At 39.5% G+C, this 22,919-nt stretch overlaps 1 protein-coding gene across 1 annotated transcript in view; it reads left to right on the plus strand.

Moving 5' to 3' along the window:
• Positions 278 to 22,919, plus strand: part of VPS4B (vacuolar protein sorting 4 homolog B) — a 40,495-nt gene continuing 17,853 nt past the window's right edge. Inside the window, exons 1-4 of the mRNA XM_003121699.5 lie at positions 278 to 558; positions 17,176 to 17,287; positions 18,469 to 18,625; positions 22,066 to 22,133. Coding sequence (XP_003121747.3) covers positions 532 to 558; positions 17,176 to 17,287; positions 18,469 to 18,625; positions 22,066 to 22,133 — 364 coding nt within the window. The 5' untranslated portion in view covers positions 278 to 531. The remainder of the gene's footprint in view (positions 559 to 17,175; positions 17,288 to 18,468; positions 18,626 to 22,065; positions 22,134 to 22,919) is intronic.

Genomic DNA, 22,919 nt, shown 5'->3' on the forward strand with positions numbered 1-22,919 from the left:
TGGATCACTTTTTTCATACAGCATCCACAGCCCGACAGAGCGCGCTCCATGACCTGGAGTGAAAGGAGCCAGAGCTAATAACAGCATTAGACATCAGGAAAAGGAAGAACACCGAAGGATTCTCAGCCCCCAGAGAGCCCCTCAGCCCCAGGCCGGAGTCTCAGTGCGTCTGCGCGCTGGCTGACTTCCGCCAGGCCTCGGGTAGGCTTCAGGGACCTCTCTCCCGGTCTCGCGAGGCCTGGGACTGAGGCAAGACCCGGATGGCTCGGGACAGGGTGGTGCGCATGTTGATGACGAAAGCGGAAGTTCTAAGGCCGGAGGTGGGAGTTCAGGATTGCGGAAGTTTTGTAAGGAGGGTCGGGCGGCTTTGAGATCGCGGTGCTGTTTTCAAATAAGTTGCGGAAAGGAGGCCGCTGTTGGGGGTTTGAGAGCAGCCAGCCTACGCACGTTTAGGGGTAACTCCGGGCCTGACTCGGCGTTGCTGCTGTTGTCTTCTGCCTCCCTTCCTCTTCGGGGAATCGCCTTTCCGCCATGGCATCCACCTCGCCCAACCTCCAGGTATCACTTTTCTCCCTCCCCCTGGAGAGCCAAAGCCGAGGGGGGCGCGGGGCGTAGGGTGTGGGGTGAAGTTAGGGGGCAAGGAGGAGAGAGGAAGCGGCCGCGCCCCTCTGGCCTGACGGAGGAGGGCTGTGCCGGCGTCGGGCGGCAGGTGGGCAGGTCAGGCCCTTTCTGCCAGCTTCCGGGGTCTCCCAAGCCCAGTGATTTTGTGGGAGTCTTGATTTTCATTAAGTTTTTTTTTTTGTTTGGGGGGGGGGCGAAGTGGCTTTTTTTTTTTCCTTTGAAAGCCAGCCGAGTTTAAACTGAACTGGGCACAGATTTGAACGAGAGGCGCAGAAGCTCCAATCAGTGTAAGGGAGAAAGGAAAGATTGTAATGTATCCAAAGCACCGACTGCTCTGGATTAGTTGAAAGTAGGGTGGTCCGACTTCTCTCCTAGTTTCTCAAGTTTGTATAGGAAAACCTTTCTTTTCGAGAGCTGTCAGGTGAATAGAAACGTGCAAACAGGCTCGAATTTAGAGGAATCGGTGAATTCATTGAGTTCCGCATTCATGTGCACTCACAGCTCCCAAAATGTAGTATATAAGATCAGAGAATATTCTTAAACTCTTTTGTGACTTCACCTTCCCATCCCTACCATAGTGAGCTCCGTGTTTGGTAAATAAATCCTGTAATTTTAAGATTTTAGACTTGTTAGATCTCTGTGGAATGGGGTTCACTGAGATGAGAATTTTGTTGTTGTCGTTGTTGCTTTTTAGGGCCGCACGCGCGACATATAGACGTTCCCAGGCTAGGGGTGGAATCGGAGCTACAGCTGCGCGCCTATGCCACAGCAACACCGGATCCAAGCCGTGTTTGCGACCTACACCACAGCTCACCACAGCGCCGGATGCCCTACCCACTGAGCGAGGCAGGCATCGAACCCTGATTTTTGTGGATACTAGCTGGATTCGTTTCCGCTGAGCCAGCAGGAGAACTCCCAGATGAGAAATTTTTGAGACAGTCACCAAAAAGAGGGTTGGGGTGCTTGTTTGGGACTTTTATCTTGAAAATCGACCAAAAATATTATAAAAATGTTTTATGTCTTTTGAAGTGCCCATCTTGCCTTTATCCTTACTGGTTTGTGAACAGTTAACTGCATAGTTTCATTCCATCATCTTTTTAAAAAAAAAAAAAAACTTTTTCTTTTGAAGTATAGTTTATTTACAATGTCATATTAGTTTCAGGTGTTCGGCATAGTAATTCAGTATTTTTACAGATTACACTCCATTAAAAGTTATTATAAGATAATGGCTGTAATTTCCTGTGCTATATACAATATATCCTTGTTGCTCATCTATTTTATACATAATCCACCATCTTTTCATTTGTCAAGACTGCGTGTGATTTGGGCATTCTGCAATGCAATTTTCATCTCTTTACTCATTTTTTTTTTTTGCTAGATTTGCAGTTTCGTTCTATAATCAGTTGTATCATATTTGAATTGGACTGTAGATGTTCTTCAGCGAATCAGCTCAAGATAGACCCATGTTAAAGGCATAGTTGCTAGTGTTAAACAGGGAGCTATAATGAGTTATAATTTTATCAGTTGTTGGGTCACAAGTGGGCTTTCTCATTCAACCTTTTCAGCCTTCTAATGTAGGAAATTTGGATGAAGAATATTCAGATAATAACTTTCTCACCGACCAAGGCTTGTGTAACTCTTCAGGGATAAGTGAGAAATGTTCCACAGAGGAGGTGATGTGAGCTTAAAGTGAAAGGTACTGACACTAATTGTCTGCCCAGTGTTTGATGTGATCTCATTTAGTCCTCAAAACAACTCTTCATTGTGATTATTATTCCACTTTCACAATATAATACACCAAGGCTTATTAAGGTTATGATTTACATGAAGACATACAGTTAATTGGTGTTGAAGATAATTTCGAATCCAGGTCCGTCTGCTTATAAGTGTGTGGTTTTTTCACTATAAAGTCACACCTTCTTAGACAAGAAAGTAGAATGCATTCCAGGCAGAGAAAAACAGCAAATGCCTCAGTCTAGAAGTGTAATAAACCTTGAAAGGGTTGAGAGAAATTGCAATGAATGCAGTATGCCTACAATTCAAAGTTTACTCAGTCCTGAATATGTTTTGAGTGTCTACTATGCCATGCATTTTGCTAAGTGGAAATTTGGAGGAAGCAAAGGTTAGGCTGCCAGGGATGGGGGGAGGGCTTTGCAGCTGGAGAACCATGACTGTGCTAAGTCTTGGAGAAGCTGGAGTTTTACAGGGAGACGGGGATAGGGTATTTCAGGTGGAGAGCCCTCGATAGACAAAGGCATGAAGTCTGAGCTATCCAAATTGTCCCAGTAGTTTGGTGTGACAGAAACAGTGTGTGTCAGGTACGAGGTTCAGCATAGGTAGGTCACATCATGAGGAGTGGTGCGTGCCATACAAAGATGATTGGTCCCCGTTCTGCTGTAGATGGGGCGTCAGAAGGCAGTGAGCTCAGGTTTTTGTTTGAGACCAAAACCATCATGTGTGTACAGGGGACAGGTTGACAGGTAAAGCAAGCGTGGAAGCAGGGAAACCAGCAAGGAGGCAGGATTCTGTGTGATGGGAGATGGTGAGGGCCAAAGTAGCACAGTACCTATTAGAATAAAGAATTGATCAGGAGTTCCCCGGTGGCTCAGCACTTTAAAGATCTGGTGTTGTCACTGCGATAGCTCTCATTACTGCTGTGATGTGGGTTCCATCCCTGGCCAGGGAACTTCTGTATGCTGTGAGTGCTGCAAAAGGGAAAAAAAGGATCAATCAGAGACAAATTGAAGAGGAAGAATAGTTAGGCCTGGATCTGTGTTTAGAAAGTGAGAGAGGAGCAGGAGGAGTTTTCTCCCAGCTTCCTTGATTGAGTTAGTGGGTGAGAATTGATTCTGGGATTACAAGAAGAGGGGGCATATTTGGGGCCAGGGTGATCCTGAACTTTTTGGGTTTGATATGCTTGTGGGGACAATCAAGCAGAAATGTCCTTTTTGCAGTTGAGTAGGTATATGTAGGACTCAGGCTGGACTGGAGATGATGATATCGGAGTTATTAGCACACAGACTGTAACAGAAGTGTGGGCATCGTGGAGAGTTTATAAAATGAGGAAAAACAAAGAGCAAGGTAAAAACCCAGTGGAATGTCAGCCTATAAGGAGAGAGAAAAGGGAGCCTGAAAAAGAATCATGACAGAGCCAAAAGTAAAACCTGGATAGGATGGTGCCTTGACAGCCAAAGGGAGAGGCTGTGTCAGGTGTGTCTTACAGAACTAAATGCTTACCTAGTTAGCCATAACTAAGGGAGAGGTTTAGCAGTCAGGAAGCAGGAAGCGTGGCCATGGGAAGAATCAGGAAACCAAGATGAACTTGGGGTTCTCTTTGGGCCTTTGCTGTGGAGATAAAGAGGTAAGTGAGATGTTAGCTACAGGGGGAACCTTGGAACTGGGGAGAGCTGATGTGCTTGTGTTGGTGTTTTGTAGCTATGAGTCTAAGGTAGAATTTACATACATTTTTATGCTGAGGAATGCCCCCGCTCCCAAGTCAGAAAGGTTAGGTTGGGGAGAACAGTTGAGTTGATAAAATTGAGGGGAGTCAATGTCAGCAGGAAGGTAGCGATATGAGCTCCAGAGCACATGCTGTGGGAGGAGAAAGAGGGGGAATTAGCCTTGAAAGACAGAGGCTAGGACATCTTTCCCCCTGTGGTAGGTAGTTCTGGAATTTTGCCCACTTTCCCAGCGTTTTCTAGCATGGACATGTCATGATCTCCTAATCTGGAAAGGACAGTCCCAGATGTTCCCCAACCTTTGTGCTTCCATCCTGGCTGATCCTGGGGTAGTAGATTCAGTCTTGTGCTAGCCTCTGTGCTAGACACTGGACTATAGAACAGCCACTTCAACAGACATGACTGCTATCCTCATGGAACTTACATTCTAGTGGGAGAGGACAGGCCAAAACAAAACTCACTTGCACAGAAACAAGCCACTGGAAGGATTTTTAAACAGAAGAATGATGTGTTTTAAAATTTAATAAACTTGGGGGAGTCATCAGCCTAAATATAATCATCTTCAATCGTTGAAAGCAGCTCACACAGGGATGGAGCCAACAGAAGCCCCCACCCAAACCCTGAGGAACCCTAATATTTCAGTGTCAGGCACAGAGGAAGAATCAGCAAAGGAGACTGAGCAGGAATTAGCAGAGAGGTAGGAGGAAAATGGGAAAAGTGGTGCTTGGGAGCTCCGAAGAGGGCCGTGTTCCAGAAGAGAGTGATGCTTTTGTGGATTATTGTTGAGAGGTCAAGATGGAGATGGAGCTGGCCTTTGGATTCATCACGGAGAACCTTGATATGAGCATTTTAATTGATAAGATAAGGGTCAGAAGCACAGATTGGCAGCTGAAGGGTAAGTAGGAAAAAAAGGAACTGGAAAGAGAAGAGGCTGCTCTGGTGAAATTTGGGTTCTAAAGTTAGCCGAGAACAGAACCAAGCTAAAGGGTCTTTTGTGTCAGGAATTTCTAAAGGAGGGCTACTTGCGTGCTGGCAGAAATGCCTAGTGGAGAGGAGTTGTTAGAGATGGCAGAGGTGGATGTCCCTGTTCTTGGAGTGCCCCTGCATATTTAAAGAGTTAGCCAGTAAATGAGCACATAGGGGACTAAGGATAAACATGTGATGGGATAAGGTGAGGTGCAGGGGTGAGAGGAGAGCTGAAAGCAGGGAAGGGGTGCAGCCTTTGAAATAGGGGTTAGGGAGGGGCTCTCTGAGGACTTGGCATTTGAACTGTGACTGAAAAGGAGATGCATCCCTATGGGGAAGAGGAGGGATCCTGGTGCACAGGCTGCCTGAGTGAAGGACAAGTAAAAGGTTTCAGGTGAGATGCAGAGCCAGGGCACAGCTGCATCATGATCTGGCATTGGTGATATATTGTCTGCAATGGGAGGCCTTCACTGCCGCTGTGTGGATTTGAGCACCAAGTGTGGAAGCAGACTAACCATTTAGAGGAGGCTAGGCAGTAGGTTTGACAGTGTCACAGTGGACTGAGCTAAAATGGTAGCAATGAAGATGGTCAGGATTATATTCTGAAAGGATAATTGGCACTCTCAAACCAGGCAGCACACAGTTAATTTGTTTCAGATGAAAAGCACTAACAGAAATGAGGGTGAAGGGGGCATTCAGCAGGGGAGAAAACATGCAGATCCTCAAATCATCATCTTTGATTAAAGGTATAACATGTGCTGTCCAGTATGGTAGCTACTTGTGCCAATTTAAATATTACTTAGATAAAATTTAAAAGTCACTCTTCAGTCACGGTAGCCCAGAGTTTCAAAGCCCTGTGTGGCTGGTGGCTCCCATATTGGACAATGCAAATAAAGACATCTCTCTTCAGAGAAAGGCTGCTTTAAAGTCCTGGTGCATATGTGGAGCTAGATTATTAAATACTGAATATAAGGTTTTTCTTTTGATGAATATCATTCTGGTTCCTAAAAGAGGCTGGCTGCCAATGAGAGGAATATATAGCTGAAGGGTGAGTAGGACAGCAATTCAAAATAGTATGAGAAGAAAATTATAGCCAGAAAAAGAACTTAACTTCTGCAACTTCTGCTGTGTGGCTTAGCCACTGATGCATTTTTATGTGACCAGGTGCTGTAACTCTGCCCTTTGTATCCTGCTGAGTTTACCAAACTTGCAGATTTGGCTTTAAGTTCAGGCTTTTTAAACTGTGAAACATTTTATCAATTCTAAAACACCATTTTTCTTCCCTCCTGCTACAGCAGATGGAAGGCAAATTCTTTACTTTTTTCCCATCTCTATGCAATCTAGGAGTAACTGCTTCAAAATATGATAATTCTTAACATTTGATTAGTTTGGGGGTTATTTGAATAATTCCTTATATGTAGCTTATTTTTAATATAGTGTTAATGATCATTTTTTTCTCCTGGCTCTTATTTCTGTTGTACTGAGTAAAGTTTTACTGCCTAAATTAATCCAAGTGGAATGTTTTAATAAACCATTCTTTTTCTTTATTAATATTAAAGATAGTTTTTTAAATGAAAAGTTTATTTTGAGATAAACATAGATTCACATGCAGTTGTGAGAAATAATACCAAGAGAGCCTGTATACTTTTCATCCAGTTGCCTCCAATGGCAACTTCTTGTAAAACTATAGTACAATGTCACAACCTGGATGGTGACATTGATACATTCTACAGTCTTACTCACATTTTCCCAGTTACTCAAGTCTTCTTTGCATGCGGGCGCGCACACACACACGAGTGAATTGTTGTGTCAGATGAATTAATTCTTATGTCCCCCACCACAGTTATAACACAGGAGAGTTATCCACATGCGCGCGCACACACACACGAGTGAATTGTTGTGTCAGATGAATTAATTCCTATGACCCCCACCACAGGAGAGTTACCCAGAAGGATTCCCCCTTGTTGCCCTTTTATAGTCACAGTCACCTCTTTCTCTTCCCCCACATCCCTGTCTTCTGACAGTGCTAAACTGTTCTTCATGTCTGGTTTTGTCATTTTGAGAAGGTTGTATGAATAGAATAATACAACATGTGACCTTTCGGCATTGGTTCTTTTTACTTAGCATTATTCCCTCAAGATTTATCCAAGTCGTGTGTATCAATAGCATGTTCCTTTTTCTTACTCCCAGTAAGTAGTAGTACTCCCTGCTGTAGGGTGTACTGCAGTTTAACCATGCAGCATTTGAAGGACATCTGGAATGTTCAAGTACATGTTTTGTCTGAACATAGTCTTCACTTCTCTGGGATAAATGCCCAAGAGTGCAGTGCTGACTCAAGGTAGTTGCAGGTTTAGATTTGTAAAAAAGCAAACTGATTTCCCGGAGTGGCTGTACCATTTTACCTCCTACCAACAACATGTAAGTGGTCCATTTCTCTGTATCCTCACCAGCATTTGGCACTGTCACTATTTTTAATTTTAGCCATCTGATACACGTTTAGTGATAGCTCACTGTGGTTTTAATTTACATTTCCCTAATGGCTAGTGATGTTGAACATCTTTTCATATGCTTATTTGCCATCTGTATTTCCTCTTTGGTGAAATGTGTGTGTCTTTAGCTTAATTTTCTACAATTTTTTAAACTTGAGTTTTGAGAATTCTTTTCTGTCTTTTTTTTTTTTTTTTTGAGAATCCTTTCTGTATTCTAAACATTAGTCCTTTCTTAAATATGTGGTTTGCAAACATTTTTCCTAGTCTGTATCTTGTCTTTTCATCCTTAAATTTGATGAGGTCCAACTTATCATTTTTTTTCTTTTTTTTTCCTTTGAGGTATAATTGATATATAACATTATGTTCATTTCAGATGTCGGACGTGATTAGCCATTTGTATAAATTGTGAGGTGATAACAATAAATCTAGTTAACATCTGTCACTGTACATATTTACAATTTTTTTTCTTGAATGAGAACTTTTAAGATTTACTTAACAATCTTAGTTTGACTTAATTTACTTTAGAAACTTTCAAAAATACACAGTACAGTATTATTAATTGTAGTTACCATGCTCTATGTTACATTTCATGACATAGTTTATAAATGGACGTTTGTACCTTTGGACCCATTTACCCATTTTGTTCATCTCCTGCCTCTGGCAGCCACTAGTCTGTTCTCTGTGTATGAGCTCGTTTTTTTGTTTTTTGAGTCCACGTATAAGTGGGGTCATATGCTATTTGTCTTTCTCAGCCTGACTTATTTCTTTTAGCATAATGCCCTCAAGTTCCGAGCATGTTTTTGCCAGTGGCACAATTTCCATATGTGTGTGTGTGTGTGTGTGTGTGTGTGTATTTTTTGGCTTTTTTTGGACTGCACCCATGGCATATGGAAGTTCCAGGCTGGGGGTCGAAACAAAGCTACAGATGCCTGCCTACACTACAGCCACAGCAATGCAGGAGCTGAGCTCTGTCTGCTACCTATACCACAGCTGACGACCTATACCACAGATCATGGCCATGCCAGATCCTGACACACTGAGAGAGGCCAGGGATCAAACCCACATTCTCATGGATTCTAGTTGGATTCGTTTCCACTGTGTCACAGTGGGAATTCCCTCCACATATATATTCTTTATCCATTCATTCTTGGTGGACACTTAGGTTGTTTCCATATCTTGGCTATTGTAAATAATGCTGCAGTGAACATGGGGTTGCATGTATCTTTTCAAGTTAATATTTTCATTTGTTTTAGATAAAAACCCATGAGTGGAATTGCAGAATCATATGATAGTTCTATTTTTAATTTTTTGAGGAACCTTCATACTATTTTTATAGTAGCTGCACCAATTTATACCTCCACCGACAGTGTACAAGGTTTCCTGTTCTCCACATCCTGACCAAAACTTGTTATTTCTTTTCTTTTTTTTCTTTCCTTTTTTATTTTTTATTTTTTAAATCTCATCTGTAGTTGTATAATGATCATCACAATCCAATTTCACAGGATTTCCATCCCACAGCCCAAGCACTTCCCCCCACCCCCCAAACTGTCTCCTCCAGAGACCATAAGTTTCTCAATGTCTGTGAGTCAGCATCTGTTCTGCAAAGAAGTTCAGTCTGTCCTTTTTTCAGATTCCACATGTCAGTGAAAGCATTTGATGTTGGTGTCTCATTGTATCGCTGACTTCACTTAGCATGATCATTTCTAGGTCCATCCATGTTGCTAAAAATGCTAGTATTTCATTCTTTTTAATGGCTGAGTATATTCCATTGTGTATATGTACCACATCTTTTTGATCCACTCCTCTGTTGATGAACATTTAAGTTGTTTCCATGTCTTAACTATTGAAAATAGTGCAATGAACGTCAGAGTACATGTGTCTTTGCGAGTCGTTTTCTCTGGGTAGATGCCCAGGAGTGGGATTGCTGGATCAAATGGTAGTTCTATTTTTAGTTTTCTGAGGCATCTCCATCCTGTTTTCCACAGTGGTTGCACCAATTTACAATCCCACCAACAGTGTGATAGGGTTCCTTTTTCTCCACACCCTCTCCAGCACTTATTGTTTGTAGACTTTTGGATGATGGCCATTCTGGCTGGTGTAAGGTGGTACCTCATAGTGGTTTTGATGTGCATTTCTCTAATAATGAGTGATGTTGAATATCTTTTCATGTGTTTTTTGGCCATCTGTATGTCTTCTTTGGAGAACTGTCTGTTTAGATCTTCTGCCCATTTTTTGATTGGGGTTGGTTGTTATTTTGGTATGAAGCTGCAGAAGGTGTTTATAAATTTTGGAGATTAATCCCTTGTCAGTTGATTCATTTGCAAAGATTTTCTCCCATTCTGTGGGTTGTATTTTTGTTTTGTTTAGGGTTTCCTTTGCTGTGCAGAAACTTTTAAGTGTGATTAGGTCCCATTTGTTTATTTTTGTTTTTATTGTCATTAAGAGGTAGATCTGAGAAGATGTTGCTGTTGTTTATGTCAGAGAGTGTTTGGCCTATGTTTTCCTCTAAGAGTTTTGTAGTGTCTGATCTTATATCTAGGTCTTTCATCCATTTTGAGTTTATTTTTGTGTATGGTGTTAGGGAGTGTTCTAATTTCATTCTTTTACATGTGGCTATCCAGTTTTCCCAGCACCACTTATTGAACAAGCTGTCTTTTCTCCATTGTATATTCTTGCCTCCTTTGTCATAGTCATAGATTAGTTGGCTGTAGGTGCATGGGTTTAATTCTGGGCTTTCTATCCTGTTCCACTGATCTATATTTCTGTCTTTGTGCCAATACCATATAGTTTTGATGATTATTGCTTTGTAGCATAGTCTGAAGTCTGGGAGCCTGATTCCTCCAGCTCCATTTTTCTTTTTCAGGATGTCTTTGGCTATTCTGGGTCTTTTGTGCTTCCAAACAAACTTTAAAATATTTTGTTAGAGTTCTGTGAAAAATGTCCTTGGTAATTTGATAGGGATTGCATTGAATCTGTGTATTGCCTTAGGTAGTATAGTCATTTTGATAATGTTAACTTTTCCAATCCACAAGCATGGTATATCTTTCCATCTATTTGTGTAATCTTTGATTTCTTTCATCAGTGTCTTATAGTTTTCAGAGTACAGGTCTTTTGTCTCTTTAGGTAGGTTTACTCCTAGGTATGTTATTCTTTTGGATGTGATGGTAAACGGGATTGCTTCCCTAATTTCTCTTTCTGATCTTTCATTATTAGTGTATAGAAATGCCGTCGATTTCTGTGTATTAATTTTGTATCCTGTGACTTTGCCAAATTCATGGATGAGCTCTAACAGTTTTCTGGTAGAGTCTTTTAGGAGTCTCTAGGTATAGTATCATGTCATCCACAAATAGTGATAGTTTTACTTCCTCCTTTCCAATTTGGATGCCTTTTATCTCTTTTACTTCTCTGATTGCTGTGGCTAGGACTTCCAAAACTATGTTGAAGAGTAGTGGTGAGAGCAGACATCCTTGTCTTATTCCTGACCTCAGCGGGAATTCTTTCAGCTTTTCACCATTGAGAATGATGTTTGCTGTGGGTTTGTCATATATGGCCTTTATGATGTTGAGGTAGGTTCCCTCTATGCCCACTTTCTGAAGGGTTTTTTCATCAGAAATGGGTGTTGGGTTTTGTCAGAGGTTTTTTCTGCATCTATTGAGAGGATCATATGGTTTTTATTCTTCAGTTTGTTAATGTGGTGTATCACACTGTTGGATTTGCGGATATTCCAGAACCCTTGCAACCCTGGGATAAATCCCACTTGATCATGATGTACAATCCTTTTAATGTATTGTTGGATACAGTTTGCTAGTATTTTGTTGAGGATTTTTGCATCGATGTTCATCAGTGAAATTGACCTGTAATTTTCTTTTTTTTGTGTGTGATATCTTTGTCTGGTTTTGGTATCAGGGTGATGGTGGCCTCATAGAATGAGTTTGGGAGTATCCCTTCCTCTGCAATTTTTTGAAATAGTTTCAGAAGTAGCGGTGTTAGCTCTTCTCTAAATGTTTGATAGAATTCACCTGTGAAGCCATCTGGTCCTGGACTTTTGTTTGTTGGAAGTTTTTTAATCAGTTTCAATTTCAGTTCTTGTGATGGGTCCATTCATCTTTTCTATTTCATCTTGGTTTAGTCTTAGAAGATTGTACTTTTCTAAGAATTTGTCCATTTCTTCTAGGTTTTCCGTTTTCTTGGCTTATAGTTGCATCTAGTAGTCTCTTATGATCCTTTGTATTTCTGTGATGTCTGTTGTTACTTCTTTTTCATTTCTAATTTTATTGATTTGAGTCCTCTCTCTTTTTTGCTTGATAAGTCTGGCTAAGGGTTTATCAATTTTGTTGATCTTTTCAAAGAACCAGCTTTTCATTTCATTAATCTTTTCTATGGTTTTCTTTGTTTCTATTTCATTGATTTCTGCTCTGATCTTTATGATTTCTTTCCTTCTACTAACTTTAGGTCTTGTCTTTTCTCTCTCGAGCTGCTTTAGATGTAAAGTTAGCTTGTTTATTTGAGCTTTTTCTTGTTTCCTGAGGTGAGCTCGTATTGCTATAAACTTTCCTCTTAGAACGGCTTTTGCTGTATCCCATAGGTTTTGGAGTGTCATATCTTTGTTGTCATTTGCTTCTAGGTATTTTTTAATTTCCTCTTTGATTTCTTCAGTGATCCATTTGATGTTGAGTAGCATGTTGTTTAGTCTCCATGTGTTTGTGTTTTTTACAGTTTTTTTTTTCTTGTTGTTGATTTCCAGTCATATAGCATTGTGGTCGGAAAAGATGCTTGATATGATTTCAGTTTTCTTAAAGTTACCAAGGTTGGATTTGTAGCCCAGGATGTGATCAATCTTAGAGAATGTTCCATGTGCACTTGAGATTATGTATTCTGTTGCTTTTGGTTGGAATGTCTTATAAATATCTATTAAGTCCACTGGTTTAATGCATCATTCAGGGCCTCCTGTTTTTCCTTATTGATTTTCTGTCTGCATGATCTGTCCATTGCTGCAAGTGGGGTGTTCAAGGCCCCTACTATGATTGTGTTATTGTCGATTTGTCCTTTTAAGGTTGTTAGCAGTTGCCTTATATATTGTAGTGAACCTATGTTGGGTGCGTAGATATTTAAAATTGTTATATCTTCTTCTTGGATTGATCCTTTGATCATTATGTAATGACCTTTTTTGTCCCTTAAAATATTCTTCATTTTAAAGTCTATTTTGTCTGAGATGAGTATTGCTGCTCCAGCTTTCTTTTGATTCCCATTTGTATGAAATATTTTCTTTCATCCTCTCACTTTCAATTTGTATGTGTCCCTAGAAGTGAAGTGGGTCTTTTGAAGACAGCATATGTATGAATCTTGTTTTTGTATCCCTTCAGCCAGTCTGTGTCTTATGGTTGGGGCATTTAGTACATTAACATTTAAGGTAATTATTGATATGTATGTTCTTATTGCCGTTTTATTAATTGCTTTGGATTTGTTTTTGTTGCTCTTTTTTCTTCCCTTCTTTTCTTGTTCTCTCCTCTTCTGGTGTGATGACTATCTTTAGTGTTGTATTTGAGTTGATTTTTCTTTGTGTATCAATTGCAGATTTTTGGTTTGCAGTTATTCTGAAGTTTTGATAATAAGAGTCTATATATATATGAGATTGTTTGAAGTTGTTGTTCTCTTAATTGCAAGTTCATCTCCAGTGTTCTGCATTTGTACCCACCTCTTCTCATGATTCGGATTTTGGTGGTATAATTGTGCATGGATGATTTCATGTCTTTATATATACCTCTACTGGTGAGCCTTATCATTTGCGGTATTTTTGTTTCCTGTTGCTGTCTTTTCTTTCCTGACTAGAGTTTCCTTTGGTATTTGATGTAAGGCTGGTTTAGTGTTGCTGAATTCTCTTAGCTTTTGCTTATCTGTGAAGGTTTTGATTTCTCCTTCAAATCTGAATGAGAGCCTTGCTGGGTAGAGTAATCTTGGTTGGAGGTTTTTTCCTTTCATCACGTTAAGTGTATCATGCCACTCCCTTCCAGCCTGCAGAGTTTCTGCTGAAAAATCTGCTGATAACCTTATTGGGGTTCCCTTGTATGCTATTTGTTTCTTTTCCCTAGCTGCTTTCAGTGTTTTCTCTTTGTCTTTAATTTTGGTCAGTTTGATTAATATGTGTCTCAATGTATTCCTCCTTGGGTTTATTTTATATGGTACTTGTTGTGCTTCCTGGATTTGAGTGATTGATTCCTTTCCCATGTTAGGGAAATTTTCGGCTATTATCTCTTGGAATATCTTTTTCTGTCCCCTTCTCTCTCTCTTCTCCTTCTGGCACGCCTATAATACGGATGTTGATGTGTTTAATGTTGCCCCAGAGTTCCCTGAGACTCTCTTCATTTGTTTTCAATCTTTTTTCTCTTTTCTGTTTTGCTTTCAAAATTTCTACTAATCTGTCCTCCACCTTGCTTATTCATTTTTCTGCCTCCTGTATTCTGCTGTTAGCTGCTTCTAGTGCATTTCTTATTTCTGTTATTGTATTTTGCATCTCTTCTTGTTTAAGTTTTATATCTTGTATCTCTTTGGTCAGTGTTTCCTGTAAATTATTCATCTTTGCCTCCAGTTTGTGTCCAATGTCTTGCATCATCTTCAGCATCAACAGTCTAAAGTCTTTTTCCTGGAGGCTGAGAATCTCATCACTTAGCTGATTTTCTGGGGTTTTTTCTTTCTCCCTCATCTGAGTTACAGTTCTCTGTCTTTTCATTTTTATAGGTTTTTGGTGTGGTGACCTTTTTACAGATAATAGAGTTGTAGCTTCTCTCACTTCTGGTGTCTGCCCCCCTTGTGGCTGAAGTTGGTATGGGGGCTTGCTGTAGGCTTCCTGATGGGAGGGGCTGATGCCTGCCCACTGGTAGGTGGAGCTGATTCTAATCCCTCTGATGGGTGGGGCTTAGAGGCGGCTGTGTGCCTGAGGGGTCTTTAGGTAGCCTATTTACTGAGGGGTGGGGCTGTGATCCCACCTGGATTGCTGTTTGCCCTGGGGCGTCTCAGTGCTGATTTTTGAGGAGGCAGCTGCTGAATATTCCTGAGAGCTTTGCTTCCAATGGCCTTCCCCACAACAAGCCACATTCACCCCTATTTTCCCAGGATGTCCTCCAAGAACTGCAGTCAGGTTTGACCCAGATTCCTATGGAGACTTTGCTTTGCCCTGGGACCCAGTGCACGTGAAAGTTTGTGTGCACCTTTTAAGAATGTGGTCTCCATTTCCCCCAGTCCCGTGGAGCTCTTGCACACAAGCTCCACTGGCCTTCAATGCCAGATGCTCCAGGGGCTCTTTCTCCCAGTGCCAGATCCCCACACGTGGGAGTTTGATGTGGGGCTCAGATCTCTCGCTCCTGTAGATGAGTCTCTGTGAACCAGTTAGTTTTCAGTCTGTGGAGCTTCCCACCCGGGAAGTATGGGGTTGTTTATATCACATAATCGCCCCTCCTACCTCTTGATGTGGCCTCCTCTTTGTCTTCTGGAGTAGGATATCTTTTTGAAGGTTTCTGGTCCATTTGGGTGGAGATTGTTCAGTCTTTAGTTGTGAATTTTGTTGTTTTTAGGAGAGAAGTTGAGCTCCAGTCCTTCTATTCCACCATCTTCTCTTTTCTTAATAATAGCCATTCTGACAGGTGCAAGATGATGTTGCTAGGTGGTATGTTATTGTTGGTTTGATCTGCATGGCCCTGATGATTAGTAATGTTGAACAACTTTTCATGTACCATTGGCCTTCTGTATGTCTTCTTGGGAAATATGTTTATTCATATCCTCTGTCCATTTTTTGATTAGATTGTTTGGGGTTGTTTTTGTTTGTTTGTTTTTTGTTTTGTTTTTGCTATTGAGGTGTATGAGTTTTTAAATGTTTTTTGGATATTAACGTTATCAAATACATATGATTTGCAAGTATTTTCTCCCATTAAGTTGCCTTTGCATTCTGCTGATTATTTTCTTAGCTGTGCAGAAGCTTTCTTGTTTGATGTAGCACACTTGTTTACTTTTGCATTTGTTGCCTTTGCTTTTGGTTTCAAATCTAAAAAATACCACCTAGACCATTGTTAAGGAACTTACCACCTATATTTTCTTCTAGGAGTTCTGTGGTTTCAGGTCTTATGCTCAAAATTAGTCTATTTTGAGTTAATTTTTGTGTATAGTATGAGATGGTGATCCATTTTCATTTGACTGTCCAGTTTTCCCAGCACCATTTATTGAAGAGACTGTCCTTTTCCCATTGTGTATTCTTTGCTCCTTTGTAGTAAATTAGTTGACCACGTATGTGTGGATTTATTTTGGGACTCTCTCTTATATTGTGCTTTTGGTGTCTACCCCTAGATGGTAAAGTTACTCTTTGTTTTTTCTGACGATTTTATAGTTTTACATTTTATATTTAAGTTCATGTTCCATTTCGAGTTAATTTTTATATAAATTACAAGGTTTGGTTTGATATGTTTTCCTTCTCTTTTTTTGCTTACTGGTGTCCAGTTGTTCTAGAACCATTTCTTTGTGCCATTTACTTGCTTTTCTATCTTTGTCAAAATTTATTTGGATGTATTTGCATGGATCTATTTCTGGGAGTTGGGTTTTTTAAAATACTGTAAAAGTTGCCCATATTCGTTATGAACATTTTTAGAAGATATGAAAAATAGAAAATGAAAAAAATTAAGTCTTATCAAAGATAAGCTCTTTTGAATTTCCTTCCCATCATTTTTTTTTTTCCTTTTTATGGCTGCACCTGCAGCATATGGAAGTTCCCAGGCTAGGGGTTGAATCAGAGCTGCAGCTGCAGGCTTACGCCACATCCATAGCAACACTAGATTCAAGCCGCGGGATCCTTAACTCACCGAACGAGGCCAGGGATTGGGAACATGCATTCTCACGAATACTACCTCAGGTTCTTAACCCACTGAGCTTCAATGGAAACTCCTTCCCATCTTTTTTCTATGCTTTTTAATTTATTTGCCATTGTTTCAAATACTTGATTTCATGCTACATATAAAAATTATATTGTGCTTTTTACAACTTCCATTGTAATACTTTTTCCCATGTTATTACAAATATTTCATAATATTACTCTAACAGTTCTATAATATTGTGTTTCAGGCTGTGTTTTTTGTTTTTTGTTTTTTTTAAGACCTCTCTGGTTACTATAGTTGCTCAATAAACCTTTTAATAATTACCAGGTTAAAAGATTTGGGTGTTTTTCAAATTCTTGATATTTTATTGCACCATTGTTTCTGAAGGGATTTTACCATACTTACATTTTACTATTGTTATATGCTTTAGACATAACAACATTTGATTTTTGAGAATTTCCATAAATGCTTTAACTCGATTTTGCATATTATTTGATTATTCCTTACTAGCTCTAAGCCTGACTTTTATTGAGTGAAAAATTATGAGAATCTTAGTAATTGGTACTAGATACAGTCATGTTCAGATGGCATTTACCCATATAACAAATGTAATTTGCATATATATATAAATAGTTATGCTTTATAATAAAATGCAATTGTGATTAGAAAGAAAAAATTGTTTTAAGGCTGCTTTTATTTTTAAGGAAAACTTTCAGTGTGATTATTTTTTTTGAGCTTATGCTCTGCTTTGATTTTGATGGTGTGGTTTTGCCTGTCTTCAAACAGAAAGCGATAGATCTTGCTAGCAAAGCAGCCCAAGAAGACAAAGCTGGGAACTATGAGGAAGCCCTTCAATTCTACCAACATGCTGTGCAGTATTTTCTCCATATAATTAAATGTAAGGTCATAGTTTTTATTATTATTTAAGTATATGAAAAGAATGGATTGTTCTATTTCATTTATAAAAATTGAAATACAGTGCCAGAAAATTCTAAGTCATCAATTTGCAAAAAATTCCCACTAGCTCGTTCGTTAGTAGTTTTTAAGTACTCAGCTAACAAATGTGCACTGCTATCATAATTATTACTGGGTACACCAAAACATATTAAAATGCCATATAGTCAATGGAAATATGTTTTCATTTTACTGATAATGTACCCAGATTATGTAATCTGGACCTATTCATTTTCTGAAAATCGCTTTGAAAATAATCTGTTTTTAAAATAGGTTGGGAGACATTGGTGTATTTTCCAAATCTGTATTGAATGTTTCCCACCTGCCAAGCACTGTTCTAGGCACTGGCAGCAGCAGTAAGGAAGAAATGGATGAAGCCCCCTGCCTTCCTGGATCTTAAACTTAGCGCTGAACATTTGTGAAAAAAGACATTAACAAAGTATCTTTCTGTCAAACTAGTTATTTTGAAATAAAAACTTTAGCAGTTGGATAATTTAGGATTTTATTTTGAGCTTCCTCATTTATTTTTGTTTTGAGGTTTTTCTGTCAAATGAAAGTGAAGTTAAGAATGACTCGTGACTTATGAGATAGGTGGGGGCAAGTCACATGCATGGCATATATTGCTGAATTCTCCAGTTGAAACAGGCCCCTCAGGGGCCTTTATCTAGCAAAATTACTGTATCAGTGGTACTCATAATATGTGGGATTTCTGTCACTTTTCCTACTCTTAAGTAAAGCTTGTTAATGGAAATGGTTACTATTGCTTTATTTCCATTTGTCTTACACTTGGTTTTGTATGAGACAGGCAGCTTTCAGCTGTGCACAGAATGTAAAGGAAGAGTATGAAACCCACAGAATATTAAATAATTTCTTCTTATTTAACATTAACCGAAAATATCATAGTGTCTTGCTCAGAACTCTTTCTAACTCTCACTCAACGCTGGCCTCCAACCCTGCTGGAGGAAGGGATAGAAAAAAATGATAATTGTTGGTTATGATGAGCCAGACATGATCTTTTTTCTCGCCCCTAAGATAGATTTTCCTTGTTTCAAAAGTATTTCTAGGAGTTTAAACCTATCTATAAAGAATACTAACAGAAAAATGTCTCTCATTTCACTTCAATAGATGAAGCACAGGGTGATAAAGCCAAGCAAAATATCAGGGCAAAGTGTACAGAATATCTCGACAGAGCAGAAAAACTAAAAGAGTACCTGAAAAAGAAAGAAAGCAAACCACAGAAGCCAGTGAAAGAGGGACAACCAAGTCCAGCTGATGAGAAGGGGTATGTATTTGAGTGGGTGGGATTGTGTTGTATTGAATTATAAGATAAAATGAAATTTAATTTGTGAAGTAAATATCTTTTGTTTAAACGAGATGTTGACAAATGGTGCCTCACAGCCAAATCTGACTTGCTGTCTGTTTTTGTAACTAAAGTTTTCTGGAACACAGCCTCCCTTCCTTTACCTGTTGTCTGTGGCTGTTTTTGTGTAGTACTAGCAAAGCTGAGTAGTTGTGATAAGAGACCGTATGGCTCACAAAGCCTAAAATATTTACTGTCTGGTTCTTTACAGAAAAAGTTTTCGGGCCCCTAGTTTCCCAGGCTTAAGGGATTATATACCTCACATCACATTGCTCTCCTTGACTGCCTGGTAATAGGAGGAAAAAACCCTTGGTAGATTGGTACTCAGTTCTTTACTCTCTGGCCATCATGTGATATGAAGTTTAAAATTATAAAATGATCTGTGAATTGAATCTTTGACTAGTAGTATTGACTCTTCGTCAGTAGTAAGCACATGGACAAAATGAAAAATAACTAGTAAATGTAAAAAAATTTTGGATATCTTATGTAAAGTTTTTGATGTGGATTTCCATCAGATTTATTTTATCATTGTAAAGAAAGTAATACATAATTTATAAACATCAAAACGCATTTCTTTTTTTACTTTTTTTTTTTTTTAGGCCCGCACCTGCAGCATAGGGAAGTCCCCAGGCTAGGGGTCAAATCGGAGCTGTAGCTGCTGGCCATAGCCACAGCAACATCGGATCTGAGCCGTGTCCTTGACCTACACCACAGCTCATGGCAACGCTGGATCCTTAATCCACTGAGCAAGTGGATACTAGTCAGATTTGTTTCCATCCTTATGGATACTAGTCAGATTTGTTTCCACTTTGCCACAACAGGAACTCCCTCAAAACTCATTTTTGAAATGTCTTCCTAGATGGGGAGAATATCACTTATAAGTGCTGAATTAATGTATTCAACACCTAATGTATGCACGCTAGATTCTGTGCTGAGCAGTGGGAACACATTCTACCCAGAACCTCTGATCTTTCTGTTAATTGGTGCCGAAAGTGGTTCTAGGTGACAACATACTCTTAAGAAAACAAGACTCTGGTGGAATTATTTGGTCTTGTTGGATATGAAGGCAGGAAGTTCTGGTTAGCTTGAGAGCATGTGATACTCATAGTTCATGGTAAGCAGTGATACTTAGATAATTCATTACGGTCAGCAGGCATAGAGTGTCTTGAAGACAGTGCTTCAGGGCTTTTGGCTACTGCCACAGGCCATTTTAAGAATGAGAGTTTACAGTCTACTTCAAACTGCATGGGAAAGTTTGAAGAAACTTAAAAAGTTCAAGGTTTTATATTCTCTGTTGAAGACATGGCCAGGGAACCGAGGAGATCCTGTGACACCCTAAAAAAATTCCATCTTCTTAGAACTCTAGCATTGGCATGACAAAAATTAGACCCCAGCTGATCTCACAGCTTATTGAATTTCAAAATAGGTTGAACTTCACTGGGTTTCTTTTGTGAAGGTTGTGGCCTCTGTTGTAAGACTGGGACTCCAAAGTTGAAATGAAACATTGGGAAGGATCTGTTGACCTCGATTGCCTGGACCCCCAGATCTCCCTGAGATCCTTGCAGCAGAAACGTCCTCTCCCCTGAGATCTCCCTGAGATCCTTGCAGCAGAAACGTCCTCTCCCCTGTAAGACCCTGTAGTGAACCCCTGAGATGTCTTCCTGATAGAGGAGTACCAGTTCTTCTGTACTGGATGTCAGGACCCCGTTTAAGCTGAAATGCTGTAAAGCAGAGAAGTAATTACCTCCTGCTATCGGATGAACAAAATAAAGATACTCAGAGACACAATTCATAGCACTGGTGGCTTGATGCCGAGATGCTGAGCGTGATTCCCTGGAAGGAGCCTGGTGGTGCCACTCTCACTGCTCATGATGAGCACTGCCCCTATAGGGATTGCGGTAAAACGAACGCTAAGTGCTATTTTCATTTTTTTGCCTTTCTTTGTAAAAGCAATAATTGTCTTCAGATATCTTTCAGTTAGTGAAAACAAGTACTAATGCAAGTTTTTTTGTAAAAGCGAAGTAGCATAAAACAGACGTTGGGAAAGCAGGGGATGCCCATAATGCCATCCCCTGCAGAATTCGAGAGCCAGGGAGTCAAGGTTGGATTCTGTTTGGCTGGGAGAGATTCCCCCTTCACCAGGGTAGTTCCAGCAGGGACCCCACTGCTGCCAGCTCCCTGGGCCAGCTTCCCATGTCAGGGAGGGGGCAGTAGGAGCTGCCACAGTGCCCTTAGCAAAGCCAGCACTTTTACCTATAGGTGCATCTCCTCTCTTGCAACCCTCATTTCAGTTGATTGTTTCTACCTTCTGGGAGGACTTTGGTCTTATGTGGAGCCCTAGCTGCAGAGGAGCCTAGGAAGAGCACCTTTTTAATAAATACAGTCTTTATTGTACAAGAAAGCATGTGGTAGAAGGAGGCTGGAGTCAGTCTTTAAGGTGAATCGGTTTGCAGTCTCCACCTCACCCGTAAATAACCCCACCATCCTGTGATAATCCCATTTTGAGATAAAGCCTGTGAAGCTTTTTATTCCCCTTTATGTCTTATGTGTGAAAAATAATGTGCCATATTTTTGCTTGATTACCTTTTAACTCAATGTCTTATCGTTAACATCTTTCCAATAAACTATTTCTACAACATCATTTTTAAAAGATTGCAGTGTATTCTATCATATGCTAATCCTCATAAGTGAACATTCGTTATTTCTAATTTTTCTGCTATTGCAATATGGGGGACACATATGGGCATGATTATCCTTGAAGTCTAATCCTTGAATTCATTTTAAAGTATTTCCTCAGAGTAAATCCCTAGATATGAAATGTCTGGGTTGATCTACTTGTTCTTTGGGTTTCGGTTCATTTTCCATCAGAAGTTTTATCCATCCTTTGGAACCCCCAAGCTGAGAGTTATGGACCTTTGTTCCTCAAATAGTTAATATTCTAGGTTTTTTCCTCCTAGTTATGGCTTCTTGTTCTAATATATAGTTTACCTTCCTGATGTTTTTTTAATTGTTTACAATTACACTTCTGTCATTCATCTTATCTTTTGTGGGATGAGGTATGGGTCGTGCATTTATGAATTAATACATACATAGGTATGTCATGGGAATTTGGAGCTAGTTCCTGACTTCATTCTGGTCTTTTTATCCTTTTCCTGTTCATGATTCCATATTGATGGATAATATGCCTGCTTACTATTTTGTTTAACATATTCTTTAAAGTAATAAAATAAACTTAAATTTTAATGTGAATGTCTTACATTGCCACTTAAATTACAGATATTTCAGGTTAATCTTTCCTTCATTTTTGCCGTATTTTGATAGCAATGAGTGATCATTTGAATATATTAAATTCTTTTTATTAGGAATGACAGTGATGGGGAAGGAGAATCTGATGATCCTGAAAAAAAGAAACTACAGAATCAACTTCAAGGTTGCTTTAGATTTCATTTTTAAATTTACTATCTTATTTTTAAAACTCATGGTGAATTGTCTATTTGAATTGGTTCTTTTTCCCCCCTGTATTTAAACGAGGTTCAAGAACTGGCTTTGGTTCCCAGTGGTCTCATAGTGGCTTTGTTGAGACCATTTTTATAAAATTTGCTCTGTAGAATCTCTAATGGATGGGGTTTTTTCCATGAAGTAAAAATATTGTTTCATTTTATATCTGCCTTTCATATTATTTGTCCCCTTTAGAGAGGGTAACACTTATACTATTGGCACACTATAAAATCTGATGGTATCAAAATTTCCTGTCAGAGGAACAGAATGAATTAGGACTCACACTCGGCTTTTCTTGCTATTGCTGCAGCTTATTCATTAATGGTTTATTTCATGTTTCCTCCTTGCTCTTCCTCATCTGCTTGTCCTTTTTCAGCACTCCCATTTACATTTGATCTCTTTCTGCTTCCAGTTTTTTACCTACGAAAGCCCTTTGTTTCTCTTCTACTGTAGTAAAGTGGCATGATGGAGAGGGCTTAGACTGTAGCTCAGTTAAGATCTGGATTTCACTCCAGGGTCTGCTGCTTAAACCTGTATAATCTGGGCAAGTTCTCTAACCTCTCAGAGTCTGAAATCCTCAACTCTAAAATGGAAATGAAGAGTACTTTCCTTTCTGGGCTACTAAAAGATTAATAACAGTGTAAAAACTGCCTAATATTGTATCTGACAAATTCTAGGGACTCAGTAAATAGTAGTTTTGTGTATTTAAAAAGGCATC

This window comes from Sus scrofa, chromosome 1 (genome assembly GCF_000003025.6).
Source record: "Sus scrofa isolate TJ Tabasco breed Duroc chromosome 1, Sscrofa11.1, whole genome shotgun sequence".
Classification (NCBI taxonomy): Eukaryota; Metazoa; Chordata; class Mammalia; order Artiodactyla; family Suidae; genus Sus; species Sus scrofa.